The following is a 25000-nucleotide window of genomic DNA, read 5'->3' on the forward strand; positions in this document are numbered from 1 at the left end:
GCATACTTGTCTTATACATAACTCCATGTAAAATTGATTGCTCCTTCTTGAACATTTAACTGACTTAATTGGTTCTAAGAGCGGCAAGTTTTTATCACTCATAATGGCAAACGAGTGGGACACTTTGGCCATCTCGGACATAAAGACGTTAACATTAATTTTGTGAATCTTTTATCAGTATTGTAAAGCTTTACTATGGCATTCCAGCAGGCTATATATTTATTACCAATCTATTATGAGTAGTTGTAGTTCTTTGTATGATTCTGTTATCCAATTATTTGCTATATTTTGAAAAATATGCAAAAAGTAAAAAATAAGGAAATCCTCCAAGCCATCAGGTTGTAAAATAACTCTACCAAGCCCTCAAAGTATTATTTGCTTGTTGACTTAAAGCCCAATTATCACATGCAAATGAAACAATTTTGCCTCTGTGCTTTGCTTATAAAAAACATGATTTAAGCAAATATTTCTTTCAATTGTTTTCCCTTTAAGCATGACACAGAAATTATTCTGATAACCATTCTTGGACCTCCAAGATAACAAATCAATTCTGCGACTAACACTCAAGAAGCGAGCGCCCATGAATTATTTGCTGCAAGCTCAAAAATATGATTACTATATTAGAAAATCTTAGACATATTTAACATAAGTTCATCAAATACAATATTCAATAAAAGTTGTGAGGGTCTTGAATAAAGTTTTTAAATTTTCATCCTAAAATGATTAATTCATCAGTTCTCTCACGACTTTTTCCTGTGGTAGCTTAGTAGTATTAACTGTGAATTTCTTATAGTTAATATGCTGCAAGAACAAGAATATTTTTGTGTATATTTTGTGTATTACAGGTTTGATAGAAAGCTGCAACTGTTCTTGAATGAACTGAATGTTTGGATGAGGACTGTACTCAATCTCAATCTAGATCTTTGATTACTGTATTTTGTAATTTTGTCCTCAGGATTATGGTCATAGGATTTAATAATTGAAATATCTGAAAATTGAGACAATTTGTACAGCAGACTGTTTTTCTGTAAACTATTTTATTAGTCACTTCAATTCCTTCTTTTTCAGTTAGGGCAACCTGTATAAATCCAAACGGAGATGTTACTTTATGATATTGAATAAATATATTAACTCTTCTTCTATCCCAAATAAAAAACAGACACTTCATTTTCTTTTTTATTTGTTTTAATTAATTTTTTTCATAGAATTTACTGTTAATTTAAAATTCTCAAACCTGAGTATTTTATCTTTTTTGCTCTAAAGACTTTTGATGTTACAATCCCACTTCTACACAGGGCATCTGAGGTAATCTAGATGATTTCTGGACTTGTTTGAAGTAAGACTTGGGTACACCAAGTATGTGAAGAATTTTCTTCTTTACATTTGTTTTTTATCGCATGTGTGTATAACATAATTTAGTTACCCCTGATATTTTTGTTTTCATCCGATTCACTTGATTTACCCTTTCTGTGTTCTATCTACCTAACAAGATCATAGGTAGACTACAGTAAACTTGTAGGTACACAACGTATCCCTCCTGGCTCTTCATGACATCATAGCAGTAAAGATCTAAGACAGATGACATACATGGCATATCTGCTGGTTCTTTACACAGAATTCCTTAAGCTAGTGTTCTGAGATAAAAAAAAAAAACTTCTCTGGTTTCATCTATAATCTATACATTCAGGATTTGTGTACACTTAATTCAATATCTGTCATCAACTCAGGTCTAATTGTTTATGAAATACACTTGTCCGCTGCACAAGACCTTTGCTAAATAGCTTTTTAATTGTTTCATTTTTATGTACACCAGACAGTTAGAGTTATTAGCCATATTACGATGACTGTTTGGTACCCCTTACAGTAGGACATTTGTTGATCAAATGACCCACTCTTGGGCACTTGAGAAATAAATATCTGTTAGAGGCTCAAGGTAGAGATTGCAGGTTCGTCCTTACCAAGATTCATAAGTAGAAGGTGTCCTACAATAATAGCTGCATTTTTAAATGTCAAGAGCAAGTCTTCTGATATCACAAATAGAAACCAGCATAAAACTCATTTTCTACAAGGCCATTAAGCCTTTTGTTGTTATCTCAATAATTTTATGGCCATTTGTTTGACACAAATTTTTGATGACTAGGCAACATCAGCCATATTGCAATAATCGTTTGGTACTCCTTACAATGAGGAATTTGTTGAGGTCATGACAGCCTACTTGAGTGCCTCAGTAAGGATACCAAAACTACACCTTTGAAGTTGGTGTCTATCCTGGTCCTCCAAACATTTCTGAAATTATCTGGCTGACACTCCTGTCATCTTTAGCCAATGCTGGTGAAATAACAACAGTTGTTGGTGAAAGAATAACCTGAAGAGCACTTTCTGAAGCAAATACTATACTGTAAGTGCTGTTGGTCTTAGAAATCTGAATCATATCTCAGAAACTGTTCACCATTATCAAAGTTTACAATATTCATCAAATACTTCAAAATCACCTGTAGCTCTTGGATTAATGGGAAATCCATATATATATATATATATATATATATATATAAATATATATATATATATATATATATATAGTATATATATACATATATATATATATATATATATATATATATATATATATATATATATTGCATCATTGAAGTCCTTGAAACTACGCGTAAACTACGAAGTTGAGAGCAAGTATTTTCTGTTAGTTGCATAAATGTGCCTGCTATTATGCTTCCCAAATTTGCTGTCATTTTCCACTGACTCAAACTTTATTTCTAGAACTGCTTTTCCAGCATCTAATGAATCTACATCAGCTGAATGAAGGGCTCACTAGAAAAGTAAATAATTTTAGGCTCATTGTTTTCTATTACCATATGAATCTGATAATGATCACATTCTTTTCTCATATCTCCAGTATTCTTCTCAGACGTTTTTTATTGCTTGAATGAAAATTGAAGATGTAATTACTTTCATCAACTATCCTACTTACCTTTTGTTTTGGTTGATACAATGAACTTAAGACATTGTTTTTCAGGTCTCTTAAAAATCTAATGACTTCAATCAACCAAATTCGTTACATGGCTAGTACCCAACAAGGCATTAGCTCTCATTTCATGTAATCTAAATCTCCTTTGTTCTTTCATGATGAGGGTCAATAATAATAGGCATGAGCAACTTTCAATATCTGCCATAAGCTTTAGGCATAAAAAGTGTATGTAGTTTTGCTACCTTCACTTCAACTGCGATGGAAATAAATAAAAGTAGGGAGTGTTCAATAGCCTCAGATGCCATGCCAAAATAGAATAACTTTTAGGAGGACATGGTGATTTCATTAAAGAAAAAATATTAGTGAGGGTCTTTTTTATGTAACATATATTGACTATCCTCCACATCTTCATAAACAGGACCTCTTGTCTGCTGATCTGACCTAGTCTCTAGACATCGAGTCTGATAAAACTGTAACTGTAACTACATGGAAAATACATCTGGTGAGGATATACTATGAATTAATGTAATAAATTTGTCTTGTATTCAAGACAATATCTGCAATGATTACCAAAAGAAGACGTACTTGATTAATGTTGGTTCATAAATATAGACTACCAACCAAAATAAGGCACTAAACAAAACTGTGATTGAGAGAGAGAGGAGGCCATAGCTTAAATATGGCACAACAAAATTAATCCCAGCCACTCTCTCTCTCTTTTGGTCCAGCCTCTAGACCAGGTCACTTCCTCTTACTTCTCAGGACTTGGTAGGTTAGAAATGACATGGCGGTCACACAAAGGAGGAAGATGACAGCGAGAGAGAAAAATCTTGTTATTTCTATTTTGAGGTCGTGAAGCTGGCACTTTGGATTTAATAATAAGCCAATGATTCAATGGTAAGATTCATGGAAATTAATATAATAAATGATTTTAAGTAAGTTATCCTCAGTTATTGATACAGTATTATATACTTAGTTATAAAGATAGTTTATCCAGATAACTACTTTTAAATTCTTGATTCTATCAGAGGTAGCAAGAAGGGTTCACTCTCATGAAAATAAATAATATCCTTTATATAATAAATCACAGATTTTTAAACTAATAAACATAAAGAGCGGAATGTCTTAAAAAAACAAAATACGTGTCCCTTGAATCTCTGTTAAAATGAATGAACTTTAAGAAGAATTGAACTACAAACACTTGATATATAAAATAATTTAAAAAATTAGGTGTTGTGTTGTTTTAAAAGAGCACAAAAAATGGAATTCTTAATAAAAAAAATTTTTAATTTCTAAACTCGCCTGATGTTCATATTGCTTCTCTCTCGAAGCTCAGTTTTATCGATGTTTAAGCGCGAAACCAACAAACTTCCTTTTTAGTTTTATTTTCTAGTAAAGTAACGAGACAATATATCTGATAATGGCAGTAACCAATGACTGGGACAAGCCATACTATCTTTCAGTCTTGGAGTCTAAATTATTCCCTATAATCTTGACACCACAAGTCAGTTGGGAAGAGGGTGGGCATGTAAATGAACATCAGGAGAGTATAGAAATAAATTTTACTTATAAAATTCCATTTGCTTCTAGGAATCTCCCATGATGATCATATTGACTCCCACACTCTGATGGACGTGGATTGCCAATAAAGGAAAGAGATAGGTCATTCATAGTCTTTAAAATAATAAAAATAATTAATGTTCTAGACTCACTTGTACTCTAGGTTATTGGTAACAAACCATACAATCTGAAATATGGTACTCCAGATTGTTTCCCTAAATATTACTGTATCTCCTAATTAACTGTTTATATAAATTCCAATACTCTATAACAAAGACTAGAATACCTTACACAAAAAAAAAAAAAAAATACTGATAATAATTCCAAATTTGTCATAAGAACACATCACCATCATCCCCTAAAGGACCTACAGCCAAAGAATCTTAATAAGGAAACAAGGAATTTTCAACATAATATCTATAGAATACTGTACAGACTTTATATGTCACTGAGCTACCACCAAAAGTGTACTTCTTTCATTAGACTTGGATACAATTCTTTGTGTGCCTCCTTTTGCATTTCGAACTTTTATTTAGTCTGCAACCATAGAAACATAATTAAACCTTAGCACTCCTCACAACATTCATATAAATCCCAACAGTCTCCTTGAGACAAGACACAACGAGTATTAGGTCCTATCACCTAGAAATAATTCCTATGAGCTATCTATGCAGAGTTTACTTGCAAAGCCAGAGGACCTCTAAAGTCAATAAAAAACTTAAATCTAAACAATCTGGAATTATGGAATTGTTGAAAAGCCAATAACGATGCAAAGACTAAAGGCAAAGGCAGTATACATTGCTATCAATTGCTAGATTATCTCATTACTTTACTGGAAGCATGAGTTTACTGAAAGGGAAGAAAATGGGAATATTTTCAGTTTTAGGGGTAAATGTTGATAAAACCGAAATTCAGAAAGATGCAATATGAAAATCAGGGAAGAGTCATAGTAGTAATATATGTTTAACATTATTTCAGGAAATCATAATAACAGTACCTGGATTTCAGAATCAACTACACCAGATGAGATCCTTGGATGTGTGCCAATATTATGTAATGATTCTGTCATAGACATGCGCACCCTTCGAACATCAGCCGCAACAGCAGAACTACGACTTCGGTACTCTCTTATCTGATCTCTATATTGAGCAATCTGAAATTAATTTTCTAATATTAAAGGTGTTAAGGCAATAGGATCACATTATTCAATGACTAGAAATATCGGATTTTAGGGTTTGATTGAATTACCTTCTGGGCCGGCTTTAACAAAGAAACCTTTTACACTTTTAGATTAATGAGGATGAAAATCATAATTTAAAAAATTAATTCAACACAAAACAATTACTTTTACTTGGCCTGATTATGCACATGATACCTAGACCTGTCTTCCATTAGAAGAAAAAGATCAAGTGGCTTACTCAAGTACATTGGTACATATGCATAGGTTCTACTTTGTCTCTTGTAGTTAAATTAATAATTTAACAGGGACAGAGCTAAGGAGCCTGGATGTAGGTACACCAAATAAAAGTTTCAACCCGTGGGATGGATACCAACTAGTTTGGAATGTAGTCTACCCACAATTGAAGACTAAATCATGAATATCAATGGCTTGTACCTTTTATTCTTTCACTATGACCAACCCAATTTTCTTTAAAAAAAAACATGATTTTGTCAATCTCATTACCACCCTAGAAGCAAAATTATGTAATTTTTATAACCTACTTTGAATACTTGTATTTACATTACAATGAACAGAAGGAGAAAAGGCTCATTACTATTAGAAATTCAATGAAATTTTTGTGTCTATGATTGTGAAATGGCTCTTTATTCTAAGTTATAAAGAAAAGAAGACCATTAACTTTTGCACATGTAGGGGTTCTTTTAATTCTTTTTTTGAAAATAGTCTGTGGTCATCAGAGCCTTTAACTTATAACAGGTTAATTAACCTGTATAGATAGAACAGTTTCTGAGGGCACTCTAGAGACTACTTTAAGATTATTCATTTTGTTGTTAAGGATAGGGAACAACTATGTTCATCTATGTTTGGAACAATTTAGAAAAAAAAAAAAAAAACACTCTCATTACGGTACTCCACCTCTTTTGGAGTCATATTTTAATCAAGGAAGGATTGATACTGTTGTTAAGCAGGGGACTAATGGAACATGTATTGATACTTTGTGGTCAATTTTACTAGGGCCTGATTTTTCTCCTTACCATCCTGTCACCCTTTCTCATTTATTCCTATTACTAGCTATGCTAGAACCCTAGTTAGAAAATAAGGATGTTATAAGCCCAAGGGTTCCAACAGGGGAAAATAACCCAGTGAGGAAAGAAAATAAGGAAAAAGAAAAAAAAATAGTGTGCCTGCGTGTACCTTCCGAGATCTCAAATCCAAGACAGTGGAAGACCATGATACAGAGGCTATGACACTACTGAAGACAAGAGAGCAATGGTTTGATTTTGGAGTGTCCTTCTCCTGGAAGATCTGCTTACTACAGCTAAAAAGTCTCTTCTACCTTTACCAAGGGAAAAGTAGCCAATGAACAATTACAGTGCAGTAATTAACCCCTTGAGTGAAGAAGAATGTTTCGGTTATCTTATTGTTGTTAGGCGTATGAGGAGAGAGGAGAATGTGTAAAGAATATACCAGACTATTCAGTGTATGAGTAGGCAAAGGATAAATAAGCTATAACTCGAGAGGGATCCAATGTAGTACTATCTTGCCGGTGAAAGGACCCAATAACTCTCTAGCTGTATTATCTCAACAGGTGCTTTGGCCAACCTACTACCCAAAATGACTCAAGACTATTCCTCTATATCTCCAAAGGAGAATTTACGGAATAGAAGACAGACGACAAGTAAAGTGACGATCCTCAAAAAGAATGTTTCCCACTTATCAGGTTTGGGAAAATCTTCACACCGCACTGTGCGCTTTGTAAGTGGTAAGAATGTGTCAACAAATCCTCTGTCCTCCAACCCTCCTCTGCCCAAAGAACCAATTTCTTTTCCAAGTTACTTCAACAATTTTGCCAAATCCCATAGTTTGATTTAGATATTACAAAACTTCTATCGGAGAAAGTGACAGAAGCACTATAAGTCTTAGATGCCTCACCATGATTTTACACTTTTTTCCTAGTACACAAGGCATCAGGGGGTTGAAGGCCAGTTCTAGATGTCTCAATTCGAAAGAGGTATACAGTTCTCTCAATTTTTTTTTTTTTTTTTTTTTTTTTTTTATGAAAACTCCGTCCACAGTTCTAGGGACAATTAGGAAAGGGGATTTGATGTTTTTTATTTATTTGGCAAATGTCTATTTTCATGTCCCTGTTCATCACGACTCCATAAAACGCCTTCAGTTTATGGACAGCTAAAGATATATCAATTCAAGTTTCTGTGTTTTATACTCAGGATCCCCCATCAGGTATTCACTAGGTGATGGCTTTCATCTCAAAGTGGTAGAGATTTCTGGGCATCAGAATTCTTTTGTACCTAGATGACTAGATATTTTAACACATCCTTAGAAAAGATTCATGTTCATTGGGTATGGTTGCTCAGGTTACAGAGAATGTTAGGAGTACTAGTCAAAGGTTATGAGTCCTAGTCAAAGATAAAAAGTCCCTTCTAATTCAAACTCAACCGATTATATATTTGGAAATGATAACAACAACAATGCCCTTTCGGGCTTTTCCATCGGAATAAAAATTCTGTATTTCCTGTGTTTGTTGCAAAGTTCAAACCGATGGTAATATTGTTGGACCATGGTATCTTCAAAAAATTGTTTTGATAGGTCAGTTCAAGATGAGACATTTTCAGTTGTATCTCAATCATCCTTGAATCAGTACCTTGCAGCTAGAATTGGTAAAATGGTGGGATGACCTTCATTGTTTGGCTAAGGGTGCTTTGATGGAAGTGAAGGTTCTGGATGCATCTCTTTATATATATATATATATATATATATATATATATATATATATATATATATATATATATATATATATATATATATATATACATATATATAATATATATAGTATATATATTATATATATGTACTATATATATATATATATATATATATATATATATATATATATACAAATATATACATATATATAATATATATATATATATATATATATATATATATATATATATATATATACAGTATATAGAATATAATATATATATATATATATATATATATATATATATATATATAAAATATATATACTGTATATAATATGTGTGTGTATATATATATATATATACAGTATATATATATATATATATATATATATATATATATATATATATATATGTATACAGTATATATATACACAGTATATATATATATATATATATATATATATATATATATATATATATATATATATATATATATATACACAGTATATAAATATATATATATAATATATATATATATATATATATATATATATATATATATATATATATATATATAGTGAAAATACTAAGATTCTGTGTATTGCTTTTTGCCATGAATAATAAAGCCTTTTCCAGAACAAATCCTCTGCCACTGAGAGAAGTAAATGGTTTGCTTACGACTTGCCCAAATAATTTCTATTTTCCACTATCGATGTTTTTTTTATTTGTATTTTCGAGCACACAGCAATAAATATGCAGAAGCAGCGACCATCTGCTGAGAAATGGTGTTGACAAATTTTTCACTTTTATTGAATTCGGGGAAAAGGTTTTGCGGCATTCAACAGTCAACATAGCATGTAGAATCCTACAAGCAACAATGGTGCTGCGTTTTTTAATGCAACATGACTCCTTGTAAGCCAGTCATGTCATGTGCTACATTTAGTCCATGTTGCCTAGGTGGAATCCCGCCTTCAGGATTAGTACTAAATGTAGAAGAGAAAGAGATACCGTAATAAGACATTTTCCAATCTCATTATCAAAACAGTAAAATGTTAACACTGCTACTGTAAATTTTAATGCACTATGCCGAGATTATTTTACTTTCGTAGATTGCTCAACTATGTGAGTTAACTACTCAACTTTGATATATATTTTTTCAAGGAATGTGTAATTACTATGATATAAGATCAAAGCAAAATACAGTAGAGTATCACAATTTTTTCCATTATCAAACCAGATCAATTATATGACCTTTACCTGTTGTTCAAGTGAATGTATTCTTAGTTCACAACGCTCCTTCTCTTGTCTAAGGGCTTCCAGTTGGTTGGTGAGCCGGCGAATCTTCTCGCTATCAATCTGTCGCTCTCGGCGATGGTCACTGCTCATCTCCAATGTCTGTATGAAAAAAGAATATACATGAAATATAATCAAACTTATATGACACAAACCTAGAATGATTCCACTACAGTCATCAATGGAATGAAAGATACTTTGTCATATTATAATATACAAATCTATTCTTAATATTGTACAAATTGTTGTCTAATCAACATTTAGAATTCTTTTTACAGTGATATAAATCACTAAATTAATAGGACATATAGAACAGAAGTATCTGTACTCAGAAAATTAAAATTAGAGCAAAAAATTGTACGAATCATGAAAACCGTCTCTACCTCCTTCAGATGTTTCTGTTGTAGATCAGTTCTGGAAGTTTCTAGGTCATCGATCTTTCTGCGTAGTTCCATATTTTCAACACGAAGGGCACTGATGTTAGAGTCATGAACAGATTGTTCAGATCCAGTTAGAATCATGGTGTCAGAACGATGATGGTCTGGACGATCATGTCGATCTTGTTCATACTGAGGATGATCAAAGTATTGTATTAAATTCTAAAAAAAAAAGATATTCATACAAGTAACCTTATAATTTTGTATTATGAATCTATTAACATGAAAGCATCTACTGCACTGAACAATATACTGTATAGCATAACTACTTGGATAGAAATTGGGGAAACTACATAAAGAGCATTATTACAGAAAAAGTCTAAACTACATTGCATGAAGCAGAATATTTGTTTGGTTTTCCTTTCATGTTTGGTTTTCCTTGTACTCGTACAACATTGGGAATATGTTAAGCTAAAATATTGCAGCCATAAAATCTATATGAGCCAATAAAGATGAAAAACCATCATACCTTCTCCAATATCTTCTTTATATCAGTTTTATCCTTCTCAATCCTATATTCTGTCTTTTCAATATCACGTTTTTCTGCTTCACTTAGGGCCAACTTCCTCTGTTGATGAAGGAGTTTACAGTATAAAGAGAGCAGAGTGAAGTGGTGGAATTCCATTTTGAAATAAATAAGGTGCATAACCATTACAAGCTCTATCTTATTTAGATGGTTATATTCTTGTGTTTAGTTATATTCACATTACTGTGGAGTTGAGTTGTGCAACAAAATTATAGTTATCTGCCACTCAGATTAGAATAACTCATGTTAAATGCATTCCCATTTCAAAATTATTTCACTTTTGTTGAGAGTTAATATCTCACATTTTCTATTAACAGAAATATAAAATTTCCAGTGTCTAATAAAGCTAGCATATGTACTCATGCTCATGCATATATTAAAAAAAACTGATTGCGATGTTTTATGAGACAAAGCAACAAGAGATAAGAAGTTCTATTATCTTATTTATACAAGCTTGTCATAGACATAGAAAAGAAAAAAAAACTCTTCAAAACACAATATACAAGGCTAAAATTCTTGAATAGATGTCTATTGAATTTTGTTCCACGTAAAGATATTAATCACATAAATTTCAAATATTGTAATTGTAATGATTCTTGGATTAGCAGTCTTTTGTATCTCTAAAAGAAGAAGTAGGAAGTTTCCCTAGAAAGAAAGGTTTCACCTAAAAAATATCATTTGAACACACGTGTACTCTATGAGCTCCCATGGATAAACAATGTGGATATGACCCTGCAGGTATAAACTTAATAATAAGCAAAATATTTAAGGACCTTGAATGCTGACAACAGCTCTATAACAGTTTTAAAATGGTGTTTTCTTCAGAATTGTTTTCCTGTGCTTGTTAATTAATGTTTATTAGCACTTGTGAAAATCACAGTAAAGGTAAATTTTACACTCAGGGTGTTTCATCAATCATCAATACTCTGTTGTTAAACTGACCCATAGTCTGTTACAATCAGTAATTGTCTATTTTTATATCCTGAGAATGTGGTTTCCTAGCAGTTTTTATAAATCAAATATATTCATTTCTATGAATCTCCCCCGATGTTTATATTGCCCCTCTTTGGAACTTGGTTATATGAACGTTTACTTCCGAAACTAAAAATAATCTGTTTCTTTTTTTCCAATAGAATCACGTGGACTTTAGTAAAGTAATGCGACAATTGAGTGGTTAATGGTAATGAACCAATGGCTTGGGGAAGCCATACTACCTTTGTCTTCATTCGCTGCATTGCTGTCGGTTTAAAATTGCAAGCCGCAGATTTTAATCTGTTCAGATTTAGAATCCTCTAGATTTGTTAGCTAATACTATTACTACACAGATTGTTCAAGTGAACTGATTCTAAGTGATCATGATCAGCATTTTCTTTGTGTCTTGTGTCGGGGACAGTATTCTGGTTAAAATCACCATTATGAGGAATGTGAAGACCTCACTCTTACTCTTAAGGAAAAATATGTTTCTATGGTTGTTGAACTAATTAAAAGCTCAAAGCATAGGAAAAAACTTGCTTTTAATTCAGGGGGATATCTAGAGAAGACTATGATTGTTGATTATAGAGGGGATTGCAGGGAGCTTCTAACAATTTATATTCAAGGCCTTTCGGGAACAGAAACCACTGGTGGTAAGAAAAATTGGTAGTGTTTTCAGACAATAGCAAGGCATTGACCTATATCTGGAAACGGAGGGTGGCAATGTCACATTCTTGTACTGTATAACAGAGAATTGGACAAATTTGAAATAAATAAACTTCTAAGTTCATTCCATGAAAATTTAATATTTTAGCAGGTCAGTTAAGAAGGAAAATTCAAAATTTTCCAAACAATTGGTCTCTACATCTGTCAGTATATCTAAATATTTGGAAGTGGTTGGGACGATTGCTACATCACTGAATAAAAAGTTAGGAGTGTTTTTTTTAGAAGTTCCAGATCCTTCAACATCAAGGTATATGTCCTCTTATATGACTGGTTGGAAACCTATCGGAAACGTCCCTGCCTGGCAATCTGCTGGACTGGAGTTTGAGATGCACTCAAGCTTGATAGTTTCTTGTAGTGTTTACAACCTGACCACCCCTGTGAGTTAGGGATGGGGGATTTGTGGGGAGCCTATATGTCTACCTGCTGAGTCTTCAGCACCCTTTGCCTGGCTCTCCCATGTCTTAGCTTGTATGTTAAGTGAGCTTTGGCACTGATTATATGTATAAATGGTCAGTCTCTAGACCATTCTCCTGCTGGGGCACTGACACAGTCCCTTGCCTCTGCCATTCATGATCAATCTTTAAAATCGGGACCTTTACATATTTTTACTGTTCATCATGATTCCTCTGGTGGTAAACTAGTTCCAAATATTTATGAAAAGCAGGATGACACTGGTAGCTGTGCTTTTTGACGTCAAAGGGACTGGTTCACTGAAGTGTGGCCTTTGTCGCCAGTGTCCAAAAAGGTTGCCCTATAGAACCAATCTTCTAAGACAACCAGTTATGAAAGTGATGTATCCAAACTCATATGTGCTACATCTAACCGCATGGAGACTATCCACAGAATTCTCAGAAAATAAAGGTCTTTGCCATTCTCTAGATTGGTTATCACAGGTTCCAAAAGACAGAACAAATAATCAGTACCAAAGACAACAGAAAGTATTAATGACTGGGACTAGTTCAAATAATATTATTGAATTTTTACATTTCGTAACTTATGAAAATTTACCTTTCAGCTTTATTCTGAAATTAGTTTTTTTCACTTTAGGCACCAAAGCGAGTCTGTTTAGAGCTTTTAATATTGTAATATCACCTAGTTAGATTTATTTTATAGAGTATAAATGTAGCTTTACAATATTTAAAAGGGTCAAGTTTTGAACTTTAGGAATATCTTTCAATTTGTGATCTCACATCTAAAACAATTTTCCTTTTGGTGTTGTTCAACTAAACACATAATTTTGAAGGGGAACATATAAGATTATCTTATATGTTTTGCCATAATTCTTTCAAATTCCCTCTTTGAAAGAGAAGGTGAACATTGCATCAGAAAATATCCTTGTCAGGTAACAGCAATTCAGTATTAATTGGACTAGACTACAGCATTATAGATATTTCTCCTTATTTGTTTAGTGGGGAATTCTAATAATCTTTTAGCCCAAAATCCAAATATATTTTCTTGTTAAAAATCTGGTCACAGATGCTCAAAAAGTTTGTTGCAAGTTGAAAGAAAGATCGGAAGGTTAGGATTCATGACATGAGAAATGCAACAACATTTCTTTAATTTTTTTCCAGAAATCTTTCGTTGGAAAGGTCCAAGTAGCAGCTCCTGGCATACCAAGTCAGTATTCACTAAATATTGTTTATCAAAAATGGCGATGTAATCTAAAATTTTCTCTTTCCATACTCAGCCAATCTTCATACACGAAAGCACTTGGTACTAAAGCTTTTTATTATTTCCTACTGGCTTTTGCTGTACATCAAGTCACGTGATCCTTGTGGCAGTAAAACATATATGTGTAAATATATATATATATATATATATATATATATATATATATATATATATATATACATATATATATAGATAGATAGATAGATGGATATATATATATATATATATATATATATATATATATATTCATAAATATATATATATATATATATATATATATATATATATATATATATATATATACACACATATGTATATACATACAGTATGTATATATATATATATATATATATATATATATGTGTGTGTGTGTGTGTGTGTGTGTGTGTGTGTGTGTGTGTGTGTCATGGCATACCGGTCAGAGTATCATGCTGATACACCCTAAAGGGGTGGGGGACCTAGGGCCATGATGTGATGCAAGAATCAACAATGGAAGAGATAGAATATATAACCCAGTTAGAATTACATTAAAGTTAGGGTAATTTTGATGTTATTCATTTTTGAAAGAGGAAAACTAAAATTATATTAAAAATCTTTGGATATTCATAAATCAAAAATAACTTTTTCTCAACACACAGAAAATTGCAGCTTACATTAAGAGACAATTCAAATACAGAAACAAAAATATTGTACTGCAACTGTACACATCACTAGTAAGACAACTTCTAGAATAAGAAATAAAATTGTTGGCTCCAATTATTCAGAAGATATAGATAGACTGAAAGCAGTACAAGCTAGAGCCACCAAACTAGTACCAACACTAAGACAATTTGGATACAAACAGATAATGGAATGTTTGAACTTATTTGATCTGCAAACTAGACAACTGTGGGAACAGCTACTACAGACATTAAGAATTCTTGAGCAAATGGACTTTTCACAGATGGACAAGAAAGTCTTTGAGACAACCAAAATTCTTGCAACTACTTGTAACTCATATAATCTATTCTATCTCCGTTATCTATTGTCCTATTCTGAAAATGAATATATCATTATAGAGATTTTTCATCGAGATGATTTTTTCTTATGAAATATTCAAGTTTTGAAAATTAGAAAAAAAATCATAAAAGATACTTTAAACTCAAATTCTATGCTAACTATAAATGCATGTAAAGCAAAGTTATCAAGTTACAATATATTTTAGAATAATATAAATTTGAAAAAAAATATACATTTTATAAAAAGGGAACTAACAAAAAATTAAACAAATTAAGTTCAATAAGAATGCAAAGTAATAAAGTAAATAATAAAACTATGTTAGGAGACCTGTTAAATTAGGAAAACATTCTCACCAAGTTTGATCTTTTGAAGTTACATCTATTTATCACTTGATTAAGATCATTCCACAATTGATCACATCAAGAATACATATCCTAGAATACTTTGAAATATTGAGCCTTACAAAAGAAAAGACAAAACTGTTAAACTCACTACATATTTGGTTGAAGGGATAGTCTTGTGAGATCTAATGATGTCCCACGGATGAAAAACTTCATTATGTGGGTATGATCACATAAAAAAACTTTCAGCATATGTACTTGTGGAAAAAATTTACATTCACTATTCTTCCTCCATTTATAAAATTTCTTCTAATATAAACTTGGCAGACCTAGTCTCAATCCTCAATATAACAATACAAGAGTCAATATAAGAGCTTTAATAAGGAAACTATAGTGTTATTACATCCTTTAATTCCCATACTTGGACATGCCTAGAATTAATTAAAAAGTCTACACCAAGCAAATTCTCATAATAATGAGTACTGGTATAAAGGTACACCAAAGTAGTTACCTAAAAGAAACCTATTATATCTCTCTCTTACATCAAAAGCAGAAAGATACTTGTATCCAAATCAGGGAGAAAATTGAAAAAAGAGCATTACAGTAAAAAAAAAACAGACACCAGGTGCTTCACTGTAGAACTCTAACATGACATTAAGTTACTTAAAAGAGGAGAAAATTCCATTCAGAATAGATTATAAACTATCATATTTTACCTTATTTAAAGGTGTAATTAGTATCTGCGTCATTTTCGATGGCTTGGCAATAACTTTGAAGATGGAGCAAAGACTATGAAAAATGTGACTTGCCAACATAAGTGTTATTCATACATTACAGTGCAGTGATATGCATTATTCATATTACGATTACTGTATTTATATATATTTTTTATTTAGACTACTACTATATGATACTATATCTACTCTTCTTAAACATCCTCTTTTAAATCCACAGAAATGTGCAAGGCAAGGGATGCTTGCCCTTTATCATTACACTACAGACATATGACAGGAAATTTTACTACAAGAAAATGAAGACAAAAAGACTTCAACTAACATCAACTTTCTCCGTTATTTACAGTTTACTGTGATTTTAATGAGGCTCAATCCTTACACATTAATATAGTGGTATCAATGCTATTTCTATAAAATACCATAGTCTCCATAAACTTACATTAGAATTTAATAAAGTAAAATCATAGACATCATTGAACAAAGTAACCTGCACATATCACAATTCTTTGTGAAATACTTTAACCTTTCTATGTACTTTTGGGTAAAAACACCCATATATGACAATATCTGAAATATTTATAATATTGCATTGCAAGATTAATGATAAAATTGAGTGGTAAAGAAAAAATAAAAGCAAAACACTACCTATTAGGGTTAAGCTTTTGTCCTAAAAAGCAACTTGACTAACAGTAAAATATAGAGTATGTATGTTAACAATAATCCACAGATATAAAATGCAAAATAGAGCAAAGGGAGCAAATATGAGATGGGTGCCAAAACACTCTATGGCTTTGGTGGTGTAAAATAAATCATTACTGTATTTGCAAAAATGTGCTTGCATAGGTAGCAAAAATGCAGTACTAATCAACATCTAAGTCTACTAGAGAGTTTGCAAACTGTTCAATTCTAAAGTACAAGATACATATATCTTATCTATTATAGCACAATATTTGCTAAATTACTGTGAATTTAAACTACTAAAAATTATTAAGCACCTGCCATGAAAATATGTGTACTAGAAAAATATTCTACTAAAGGCTAAAAACGTTTAGCTTTGTTATGAAAATATTAATCTACAGCATAAAAAAACTTTTTTTTTTTTTAATTACGCGAGACAAGTTGATAAATTTTGGTAACATTCCTGTCAGTGAAAACAAGAGTTATATAGTTCTAATTACTACTTCCTAAAGAAAAGGGCACATATAAAGTAGCTTTAATCAAATTCATATAACCAAAATGTAAAAAAAAAAAAATACACAATTGTAGTCTTTTTATTTTGTATGTAACCGATTACTAGATGGCTTGCTTCATCATTTTACTAACTCCTATTCTGTCACTTAATTTCTAAGAAAGATTTAAACATTTGCGTACTGGAGTAGATTACAATAATGCCCATTTAGTCCCTTATCCCTGATATTATATCTGCCTTATGAAAATCAAGAGTTTTTAATGTAATTTTCCTTTTCTTGAGACTATCATCATAGTAACAATTGGAACAAGCAGTGGATAAAGATTTCTCGTGTTTAATTTTGTGGGTAAGCTTAAGTATTGTTCATAAACATAATTTTTATTATATATTACTGTATTCTGATACTTGAGCAATAATACTAATATCTTATTTCTTAACACCCTACACGATGTCCGCCCTTCTGGGGACCTCCAAACATAGTATTGTGAATTTGATCACCGTATTCAGTGATCCAGGAGTCCCACCTTACCTAGTAAACTCATATTATGTACTTCATTCGTAGACTTCCGTCTGTAATTTTCTCACACTGTTTGAAACCTTTTTGGGATTATTGTTTCCTAATTTATATATTTAAATTTTCATAAGATTAAGATCAGGATTAGCAAGGTATGTCTTTATTTGCTTTTGTGATGCATTCTCGTGTTAAAATCACTGTGAATATGTTACTTTTGGAAGAAATTCTTCCTATCCTGTGTGCCATGTACAGGAACCAGCAGCATAATCTAGACCAAAATTGTTCTGAATGCTCTAGTTGTAATGAGTCAGAAAGGAAATACAAATGGAAGAATAAGAAAATTGTATCCAGGAAAATCTTTTGGCTCAAAAAATCATCCACCCTATTAAGGCTGAATATACTTGCATATACATAAATCCTTATTTTATATATATATATATATATATATATATATATATATATATATATATATATATATATAATATAAGTATGTGTGTAAATATCAACCACAATGGAATTTTATTATTCAATTCTACCTTTGGGAATGTATATCCACTGGACATTCATTTATGAATAATACTTCTGGCTGGACAAGGATTCGAACCTATGCCTCCGAGTCGAAACAAGTGCTGGCAGGGACTCTTACCAACCAGGTTATCTCTATGATAGCATGATTGATGAGTCTTTTTGCTGGCATTTTTTTTTTTACTCAGAAGCATCAAATCCTTGACCAGGAAGAAGTATTATTCATAAATCAATTTCCAGTGGATATACATTCCCATAGGTAGAATTTCATTTTAAAATGCCTTTAGAGTTGATATTTGGATCGAGTAAAATCATGAGTGTTTGTGATATATATATATATATATATATATATATATATATATATATATATATATATATATATATATATATATATATATATATATATATACATATATATATATATACATATATATATACATATATATATATATATATATATATATATATATATATATATATATATATATACATATATATATATACATATATATATATATACATATATATATATATATATATATATATATATATATATATATGTGTGTATATATATACCTGTATATATATCTATATACATGTGTATAGATATATACTGTATATATATATATATATATATATATATATATATATATATATATATATATATATCATATATATATATATTATATTTATGTAAATAATTATATATATATATATATGTATGTATATATATATATTATATGGCACATACTTTAAAAACTTTCTTTTGCAGATTCTATAATAGGAGTTATATCTAGTGTCATAGCAAAAAAAAACTTGCAGGCCATCAGGATTTGGATGTAATTTTAGATTATCTGACCGACTTTGTTAAAACAGTCAGATGGAACCTCTGAAGCATTATCACCCTTTGTGAGTTTTATGATTAGGAGAAGAGAATAGATATGTGCTTCTATGGTAGGGTCAGTATCTGAGGCACAAAAATAGAAATTTATTCCTGCACCTATTTTGGGACCACTGATAGATGATGTTAACATTGATAGAATTGCTCAAGTATAGAGAAGAACTAAAATGGTGTCTTGAGGTAGGTTTTGTAAAAATGCTCAGCCTTCCACTTATGGGTAAAATTTCTCACCCGGGCTGCGGCCGCGTAACTTCTGCCTTATTTCAACATATCGAGAAGTGTCACCTTCTCAGCAATCGCCATCATTTTTCGGTGGCGTTTAGGCTCACTACCAGCCTTAGTAGAAGCAGAACGCTTGGGAGTCATTGAACGCTTTGGAGCCATTGTAGGGGTTAAACAGAAAGTTCAACAAAAAGTTCAACTTTAAACAGTCACGCACAGCACAGATTAAAGTTACACAGTAACGTAGCAGCATCTACCCGGCGAGAGAGCGGCAAACAAAGTGGCCGCGAGAAGATGCTGCGGATCGGAGAAGCGGTCAAAACACCAATCACAGGCTAAATTACAAAACTTGGGAGCTGATTCGTCATCTATCAGCACTGGAACCAATCACAGTCCGTCTTACATGCTACGTAGTAGTTAAAAATTCAAATACAAGGTACTATATACAGTATGCTTTACGTACGTTATTTTACGCTTGTTTTGTTGTAGGATATGTACGCTTATTCAAGATGTGATTTTTGCAACAAAGAATATTATTGGATGCAGTACTACGTACGTATACAGACAAAAGATTCACGGAAAAGATGCACATCCATTACATTTGTAGTAGTAGCCATCAGCAGCCTTACACCATTCAAATATGACAAAGTCAGACTGCATCTGATTTGCGTTTCATGTTCGATTTAATTTTACTACGTATACTGAATTATCGTATGATCACATTCTCTTTTCGTGTTTCATTTCTTTCTGTACCGAATTATATGTCATATGTAATGCAATGAACCATCAGTAAGAGCAGATATTACTATTTATTAATGGAATTAACGAAATATTTGGGGTCTTCATATATACGGGTATTTTCGAAATTTCCAGAAAATCCGCGATATATGTATATACATGCGTTATGAAAAAAATCCGCGAAGTCGTGAATCCGCGATAGTCGAACCGCGAAGTAGCGAGGGCTCACTGTATTACTTATTCTCTTAGCATTCTGCACTTTTCTTGTTTAGTTCAATTTGTTGACCACTACCAAGGTACAAATGATATGTGAGTCTATGTCTTTTAAGAACAGACTATTATTTAGCACAAAAACGTATTTTAAAAGCAAAAGACATACCTTGCTAAGTCCTACATCACACACAAACTTTCTTTGATAAATAAAATAAATAAATAAGGGCTTTACAAGATGAGCAAGGGGAAAATATGGCTCTTATCCCAGGGCAAAAAGACAAAAGAAAATAATCATAAATAAGAAAATTTTAGAGTAGCCACAAAAGACTACACACACTGGTGCTTCAGAAATTAATCTTGTACATACAAGAAAGTTATTAATAGAAATGAAGATAACATTTGTTCACATACAGTATAGATTTCAATAACACAGTAATAAAGAATACTTTAATATATGTGGATTACAGAGCAACTTATAATGCAACAAAAGGGAGGGGGGTTCTCATAGTGCAAGGGAGAAAGAGAAACTGGCCATGCTAAGCTGCTCTGACTATTGACTAAATTTTGCTGTAATTATCAATTAATCAAACTCTTAATGTGCAAGATGATGTTTTAATTTATCAAACTCTCTGTATATATATCGAGATCCACGATGTTTAAACAATATAATTAATGATTTCCCTGCCAAATAATCTGGATCTTAATGCTTTCAATCTGGTAGCTAAATAAACATACAAGTATTAAAATAAAAAAAATTACATGTGACCTTTCCCATAGTGAAATGATCTTGGAAGTAAAAAGCATGAATACAGTATCAGTAGACATTGATTGCTTTAGATAAACGAAGTTCATCTTAAGTAAACTGTGCACCTTTATATGCCAAGTTGATTTTTCTTTTTTCTTTTTGCCTTTTTGAAAAACATAGCATTATCCCTTTATTAAAAAAATTTTTGATAAGAATACAAATGTTACTCACTTCCAGATTGTTGAGCCTAGTCTGGAGTTCAAACTTTTCCTGTTCCAATCGAGAGACCTTTGTGACAAGCTCATCTGTTGCAGATGATCGCTCTCCAAGGTTCTGAAAAACAAGGTACTTGAAAATCTTTAAAATGCAATAGAAATTAAAAAGTATCAGATTTCCAAGATATCCTCTACAAGTTAGCTCCATACTAAAACCAAATAAAAAATTTACCGGCTACCAGAATTTAATTAATGCTGGTTTACATGAATTGCATGGATTTTTTTTTTTTCATAAAAAAATCCCATCCTTTTACATGATAAGTCCTCATCAGTTATAAAATTCACAGTAAATTTGGTACAACACGGTACAGAATTCTCACGAAAGTCCTTATGCAATACATAAGAGCCATATGATAAATAAATACAGTATTCATATGGGTATAGTCACAATCATTTGGCTTCAGGTTGTAAGATTGCCTAGAAACAAAGAATGGATATTTGAATTAACCATTTTGAAAACTCATGCATCAAATGTTGTAAGGCTCAGAATATTTTTATTTTCCAAAACCTTATGAGAAATTCATTAAAAAAGAATAACCAGTTCCACAATCTATTCCACTTTGACTGAAATACCTGTTCTGAACAGGGCAATTGCAAGTGTTGAGAAGTTGATATTTGAATTTACTGTTTCAGTTTAGTCTCATAATATAACTATTTTACTTTGGCCTAATTGTTGTTCAAGCCAATTTTTGACCAAAACATCGCGCACTTAGCCCCTTTGGTTTTTTAATTAAGAAAGCTTCAATATTTTGCAACACACCTATTTCCATGTGAACTATGTATATGTACAAAATAGTCATGAGCTAGAAGTTTTATAAAAGTGTAATTTGAAATGCCTCATGTCAGCAATATACTGTACACCACAGTAGATGAATTAGTGCTAGATAAAATGTGTGAACATTCAAAAATAAGAAAACTTTAGTGGAGAATTTTAAAACCATGTTCATGTAACCAACTGAAAATGATTACCATTTAAATCAACCAATTCTACAAAATATATAAATTCTTTGATTAGAAACAAAAAATTCCATACATGGATATTTCATTACTATAAAACCTCAAATAACTTGGCATTAAAATTTAATCATTCTGAGAATGCTTTCTTAACATTGAAGTGGGAAGTGATATGAAAATCACAGTAATATATACCCTAGTATTAAATGGTAAAAAGCAATATCAATACAGTGATATCCTGTGTCAGTGGAACTAGAGCATCAATGGTCAAAATAGGCTAAAGTTTGCCTTTTTATGAAGTCCACAGATGCATTCACTGGGGTTTTAATAATAAATCCTAATCTACAACAATGAACGTAAGGTGTAAAGCTCTCCAGATCAAATCTAATTCCTAAGCATGTGCTAAGCAAATGAATAAATGTAATTGGATGGTCATTGTAAAAATAAAAAAAGTTCCCTAAAATATTGGGAAGTGATAAATTAAATCTGTACTTCCAGTTCAATTGTTTATAGAATCTCAATTAGTTTCATAATACGTATAATGTTTGTAACTTTACAATTACTCTTTTACTGTTGAATAATGTGAAAGTTGACTACATTAAGCAAATTATTGCAGGCACTAAAAAAGTAAATTAATTCTAAATTAATCATGTATCTACTGTTAATTACATGCAAAACTAAACTTACAGAAAACTATAGCTGCGATGTTGGTAGCAACTTGGACAAATTCAAGTGATGGTAATTGGAGCACAGTAATAAACAATCAGATAGTGAGTAGTATATTTATCTGATGTTTACTCATGAAGGCGCTGCTCATTTTAATAGCTAGACTAAAAAAATGCTAGAGATCTATTCTTTTTTTATCAAGACACAAATAAAAGTGAACTGGAAGAAACTAAAAGGGGTGATTAATGTTTCAATTAAAATAAAAAAATATTGAAAACAGCATGACAAATCTATTATACTTTATACACCCAACGATTGAGAAAATGGAAAAAAAAAATTTGATCTACATAAAAAAAGTCTTAAAATCTTGAGCACCAATAACTTGAACTTGTAGTTTTAAATGAAACTATTATTATAACGCATTAAAGTTAATGCATATATTGCAATGAGTCCATCATATGATAAAATCAGGATATGCTCACATACTCTAGCAACACTGCAAGTGATTGAGTATTAGATTCTACAAAGAAAAAAAGTGTATTATAATGCCAGCCTAATACTACATACATTGATATCCTAAATTAGCAAAGGTATATAATAATGTGGCAGGTATTGGAAACTTAGTACATTTTCAAAAATAACTTTGCACAGTATCTTATCCCTACAGTACATAAAAATGCTATGACCACCACTACTGTTTTTCTAATATAAATATTTATGTATATGTGTGTGTGTATATATATATATATACATATATATATATATATATATATATATATATATATATATATATATACATATATATATAATTAGATGGATTGACAAACAGAAAGTTTGCGTGTGAGGACTGGCACTGAAAGACCATAAACAGATGCAAGTGGAAGGACATGTTTGAACACTTTGTTCTGCAGTGGACTAGTAATGAATGATTATGATGATGAATAAGATTAAGTGAAGTTAGAAGAACTCGACAATCTTATATAGAGTTAAAAGAGAACCATATACAGTATTTTGCTTCAGAGGACATGAAAAGAATAAAGAAAATGGAGTTGGTTTTCTTATTAATTAAAATCTTGTAAAGTAACATGGAAGAATTTTAAAGTACCAGTGATAGAATTGTAATATTGATTATCAAACTAAATAAGAAGTAAAAACTGAAAATCATTTGCTTTAGGTGATTTCAATGTTAAAAGTAGGTCACAAGAAGAGAGGAGAATCAGCAGTATGTAAATATGAAGTAGGCACAAGAAATAACAGAGGAAACATGCTTGCAGAATTTGCTAAAAGAAACAATCTAAAAAATCATGAAAATTTTTCTTATAAACAGGAACATAGAAAATGGACACGGAGGAGCACACCTGAAGAAATGAAAAACTAAATATATCTTATTCTCAGTGAAAAAAGATAATTTAGTTAAAGATGTAACAGTGTTAAACACATTAAAGTCAAGTGACTATAGAATGGTGAAAAGTGCAATTTGTTTTGATCTAAGTAAAGAAAAGAAAACTAACTTTAAGAAAGAAAATAAACACTCCTTAGATAAGAGAAAAATATGATGAGTTCAGTTTAGAAACAAAATAAATACTCCAAGCTACAAGATGAATCAGAAGCAAGTAAAGAAGATGTCAATAGTACTGTAATTTAAAAAAAAAATTGTATTGGAATCAGCAAAAGAGATAGGCAGAATAGTTCATCAACTAGATCACAGAAACATATCAGAGGACACCAAAAACCTAATATATAAAAGATTGGAAATTATAGTAAAATCCAAGAGAGATGATATATAATTAGCAGAACTATCCAATCCAATAAAAACATTGAAAACTCATGATATTCGTAAACACAATCTGACAAAAATTGAGGAAACACTAAAGAAAGGACAAAGCATCAAGTTAAGGAAAAAAGACCTA

The 25000-nt window shown here is 31.2% G+C and overlaps 1 protein-coding gene across 2 annotated transcripts in view; it reads right to left on the bottom strand.

The window, feature by feature from the left end:
- Positions 1 to 25000, bottom strand: part of LOC137645715 (rootletin-like) — a 746485-nt gene that overhangs the window by 31091 nt on the left and 690394 nt on the right. Inside the window, exons 35-39 of one of the 2 annotated variants that reach the window (XM_068378592.1) lie at positions 21427 to 21528; positions 10649 to 10747; positions 10126 to 10311; positions 9707 to 9844; positions 5541 to 5696 (exon numbers count right to left, since the gene is read on the bottom strand). In XM_068378592.1, the coding sequence (XP_068234693.1) occupies positions 5541 to 5696; positions 9707 to 9844; positions 10126 to 10311; positions 10649 to 10747; positions 21427 to 21528 (681 nt within the window). The remainder of the gene's footprint in view (positions 1 to 5540; positions 5697 to 9706; positions 9845 to 10125; positions 10312 to 10648; positions 10748 to 21426; positions 21529 to 25000) is intronic. The other variant, XM_068378593.1, reaches the window with a different exon arrangement.

This window comes from Palaemon carinicauda, chromosome 8, assembly GCF_036898095.1.
Source record: "Palaemon carinicauda isolate YSFRI2023 chromosome 8, ASM3689809v2, whole genome shotgun sequence".
Taxonomy (NCBI): Eukaryota; Metazoa; Arthropoda; class Malacostraca; order Decapoda; family Palaemonidae; genus Palaemon; species Palaemon carinicauda.